Genomic DNA, 4,448 nt, shown 5'->3' with positions numbered 1-4,448 from the left:
CCTGTTCCCAACTCTAACCACTAGGGGGCAGGCCTGAATTTTAGAAGATTCTCGTCACTTTGATCAGGGCGCTCAGGTGGTCTAGTGATAAGAAGCTGTACTGTCATTTCAAAGGCACAGGGTTCAAATCCACCAGCCATGGGTCAGTTTTGACTCAACAGCACACAGCGACAGTAACTTTGATCATCATTCCACAGCTGTTGAAGGCACTGCAAGAGCAGAGCTTGACCTGCATTTAAAGTCTGATTAGGGCACTCAAAAGAGACCGGATGAGATAAAGTGGGGAAAGGCTGGGTGGTGTTGATTCCAAGGGAGAGTGGCCCTCAGGCACGGCGATCTTCCCTCAGACTCACCTGATGGAGCATGAAGGCTGCCAGAGGGTGCACAGCCGTCGCCTCACCGCCTACTTACCAAAGGCGCTGCGGTAGGCAGAGCTGTTGATCTTGATGCCATTGCAGAGGATCACCAAGTTGGTGGCTACCTCCGTGCCTCTGTCCGTCTGCACTTTGATGTACTCCCGGTACTCGTTGAGCGGCAGTTCCTCCAGGTTGTTCACCCGCTCGCCTGTCACGTGGGACATGGGATTCCATGACGAGGAGGCCAGCAGAGGTGGGCCCTGCGCCCGCACCAAGCCCACACCAGGACTAAGCCTAGGGAAGGATAACCTCCTAGGGTCCAACTAGAGCATCTTCCCATCACGCCCCTTCATCAGGCCACGCGCCTGCCCCAAGAAGCACACCAGGCTCAACAGGGGGCCTCCTGGGATCCAGCGGGAAAAGTTCTGAGAAGCCTTTTGGGCAAGTGAGTTTGAACGTCCCAAGAAGTTGTGGGGAATGCTATTCAATACAAGACCTAAATACATCTCCCTGAAAGCCAGCTGGAATAGTCTAACTAGGCAGGATAAAAGCTCCCGCCGCACCATTAACAAAGAGGAAAAGCAGAGGAGACCCTGATACCCACTGCCCCAAAGCAAAGAGGGCAGCAGGTGATGAAAGGGAAAGGTGGCAGGAGGGAAGTCTCAGATCAGACACCTCAACCCCCTTCCTGTCAAAAACGAGGAGGACAGAGCCCAGGCTCGTGAGGCATGGGATTGGAGGCCCACCCTGAGTGGTAAGAGGCTGCACTGCAATGCCAAAGGCACGCAGTTCAAATCCACCAGCCGCTCCTCAGGAAAAGAATGGGCAGTCTCCTCCCATGCGATTAACTGCCTCTGAAAATCTGCTGGAGGGCCAGCTATGAGTCAGTTCTGACTAGACAGCACACAACAACAACAACACCACCTAAAATACTGAGTGGCAGGAGCTCTGGTGGCCTAGTGGCAAGAAGCTGCACTGCAATCCCAGAGGTGCTTGGTTCGAATCCACCAGATGCTCTGCCGGGAAAGGAGGGACAATCTCCTCCTGTACCAGTCAGATCTGATTTGATGGTACACAGACACACAAAATAATAATAAAATAAAAACAAAACAAAACAAAAAAAAAATACTGAGTGGTTCTCTTCCCTCTTGCTCTGGATAAGTGTCAGATTTCCCACCACCCACAAAATAACAAACTAGTCCATCTGTTCCCTCTACAACAAAAATGCCAAAATTCAGGACAAATCCTTTAGATACATTTTTTAAAATCATTTAATAAGCATCCCACCATCTAAGGACATTGCTGCCAGATGTTGATGTCTGTTATAGATTGAACTGTGTCCCCTGCATCTCTGGCCCTTGTTGGTAAGATCCTGCTTGGAAAGAAGAGCCTCTAAGCAGCCCTGGTGGTGTAGCAGGTTAAGTATTGGCTGCTAACTGAAAAGTCAGCAGCCTGAGCTCACCAGTCACTCCGACTGAAGAAGAAAGAAAGGGGAGTTTGCTCCCGTTTAGTACAGCTTTGGAAACTCAGTGCAGGGGTATGTGCATCACAATGAACTTGATGCCAGTGGCTTTAGATTCTGGTTTTTTGTTTGTTATGTTAATTACATCATGCCCAAGTAGGGTAAGTCCTAAAGTGAATCACTCCAGGGTTATAAAAAGAAAAGAATAAACAGAGAGGCACACACTGTGGGAGGGAGAGAGGTGCCACCTGAAGCACAGAACCCCAAGGACTGCCAGCAGACACCCCGAAACGGGAGAGCCGCTCGCAGAAAAAAGCAGCCCAGCTCAGACCCTGCTTCTGACTTGAAGCCGTTAGACCTATGAGAAAAGAAATGTCTACTCTTGAAAGCCACTTACTTGTATCTTTTGCTACAGCAGTACTGCGTCGTAATTAAGACAGTGTTCAAAAAGGCTGCTAGGGTGCTTCCTGCTCAATCCCAGGATTTAGCAGGAAACCTGAAGCCTGGGGTTAACCAACCCGCAGGGCCCAGTCTGCCCAGGCAGGAGAAAGGCGGGGAGGGAGGGGAATTGCACGTACTCAGAAGCAGCTTCACGCCTTTCCGGAGAAGAATCTCCTTCACTTCCTGCCGGACACAAGGCAGGAGCTCCTTGTCAGCGAGGGGGACTTGGGAGTGAATGAGCGTGACCTGCACAAAACAAGCGAGAGGCCTCAGGAAGAGTCAGAGGGATGGCGGGAGGTGTTATTTGGTGGTCATCTGGTTAGTTATTTGGTCAAATCGAGCACAACTCATAGCGAGCGACCCTATGAACACTGGTACCTGAGCGCTGTTCTATTCTGTACCATCCTCATCACCTCTGACACCTGAGCCCATTGCTGCAGTCGCTGTGTCAGTCCATTGCGTTGGAGGTCTTCCTCTCTTTCGTTGACCTTCCACCTTTCCAAGCATGGTGTTTTTTACAAGGAACAGCCCCTCCTAAGATGCCCCAAGTGTGTGAGACAAAGTTTGTTTTGCTGGGGGTGTAGAGGCATTCAAAATACATCAGCAGGGGCTGATGCCAGCTGAGCCTCAGTCAGCTTTCACCAAAGCGTGCACTTTAAATAAAGTATACTAAAAAAAATACATCAGCCGACCTCCCCTGCCCCACCTCCAGTTTACAGATGAGGACACTGAGGCTCGACAGACATGTCCTGCCCATTGGTGGAAACGGTAAGTGTGGAGCCCACATTTCCAACGCTCAGAAAGGACTCAGCTCTACTCAGCCTCCCGCGGGCAGAGGGCCACCAAAGAGCCATTGCTTTAAAACTGCATCTCAATTGTGGCCACTTGGAAATGATTGCCAAGCATCCCTTTAAGAAAAAACAAACAAACAAAAACAACCAAAGCCATTGCCACGGAACCGATTCTGTCTCACAGCCATGCTCCACTGAATTTCTGAGGCTATGAATCCTGGTGGGAAGAGAATGCCCATCTTTCTCTCCCCCCTCAGTGGACCTAAGCACTGGCCTTTCTATTAGTGGTCAACACGTGATCAATTACACCACCAAGGGTGCTTCCAAGGATCCTTGCGCACTTGTACAATTTATATGCAAGTTACTAACATTCTAAATACACGTCAGGCCATTAATAACGTTAGAGCACTTCTAGACATGTCTCACACTGGCTGCCTGGATTAGCACAAGAAAGTGGAAGGCCAGCTGGAATGATGCTCAAAGGTTGGGTTCTGGAATCAGACTACCATTTCTGATACTCATTCAGAAACTCCCAAAGCTTCAGTTATATCACACACAAAAAAACAAAACCGGAGTCCCCACTCATTGGAACTTGGTAATGAGAGGATATGTGGAGGGCATGTAACTACTCAGCAGGTATTAATAAAAGCTGGCTCAAGCAACTAAAAAATTCAGAGTTTCAAAAATTTAAAAATTTAGACCTTCAAAACTGTTAAAAATGTCCAGGAATAGGACAAATCTCCAAAAGAAGAAAATTCTTACCAGAGATACTTACTCTGAGACTAGATGGCTATTTGAAAGATTTCTAAATGGAAAGTAAAGTAAGAATCTCAAAGACCCCTCTATTTCTTAAAATCTGAGAGTTTAGACCTTTGAGCATTTAGCAATGCTCGAGACTGTCACCTCCTGGTATAAATGCCATTTCTATTAGCATAAATTCTCTCCTCGCCTCCTCTCCTTGCCACTTTTCCCCTTTGACTCACATCTATTTCAGCTTTGTAATTCAGATGTGACCAGATTTTGAGCCTGGAATGCATTCATACTGAACAGTGTGAATTATTATAAAATTCATTATCACTTTGTCTCATGCCTCTCAATTTTTTGAAAGAGACAAAAGTGATTTTACACCCTTCTTTTCAAAAATAAAGACTATGCAGCTAGGCCTTTTAAAAAAAATAAATAAAAAATAAAGGCTGACTGCCCACAGAGCAAACAGATCTGTCCCAGAAGAAGTGTAGCCAGCATGCTCCTTAGAATTAAGGACAAAAACAACTATGAGATATCATCTCACCCCAGTCAGAACAGCAAAATTTAACAGAACAGCAAGCAACAAATGCTGGTGAGGTTGTGGAGAAACTGGAACCCTTATTCACTGTTGGTGGAAGTGTAAAATGGTGC

The 4,448-nt window shown here is 47.3% G+C and overlaps 1 protein-coding gene across 1 annotated transcript in view; it reads right to left on the bottom strand.

Moving 5' to 3' along the window:
• AIFM2 (apoptosis-inducing factor, mitochondrion-associated, 2) overlaps positions 1–4,448 on the bottom strand; it is a 24,758-nt gene that overhangs the window by 10,595 nt on the left and 9,715 nt on the right. The window contains exons 5-6 of the mRNA XM_006888984.1: positions 2,397–2,505; positions 412–564 (exon numbers count right to left, since the gene is read on the bottom strand). Of these exons, the coding sequence (XP_006889046.1) occupies positions 412–564; positions 2,397–2,505 (262 nt within the window). The remainder of the gene's footprint in view (positions 1–411; positions 565–2,396; positions 2,506–4,448) is intronic.

Source organism: Elephantulus edwardii, unplaced genomic scaffold (assembly GCF_000299155.1).
Source record: "Elephantulus edwardii isolate Elephantulus edwardi_28Jun2011 unplaced genomic scaffold, EleEdw1.0 scaffold00074, whole genome shotgun sequence".
Classification (NCBI taxonomy): domain Eukaryota; kingdom Metazoa; phylum Chordata; class Mammalia; order Macroscelidea; family Macroscelididae; genus Elephantulus; species Elephantulus edwardii.
This window is presented reverse-complemented; position numbering and strand designations above follow the sequence as displayed.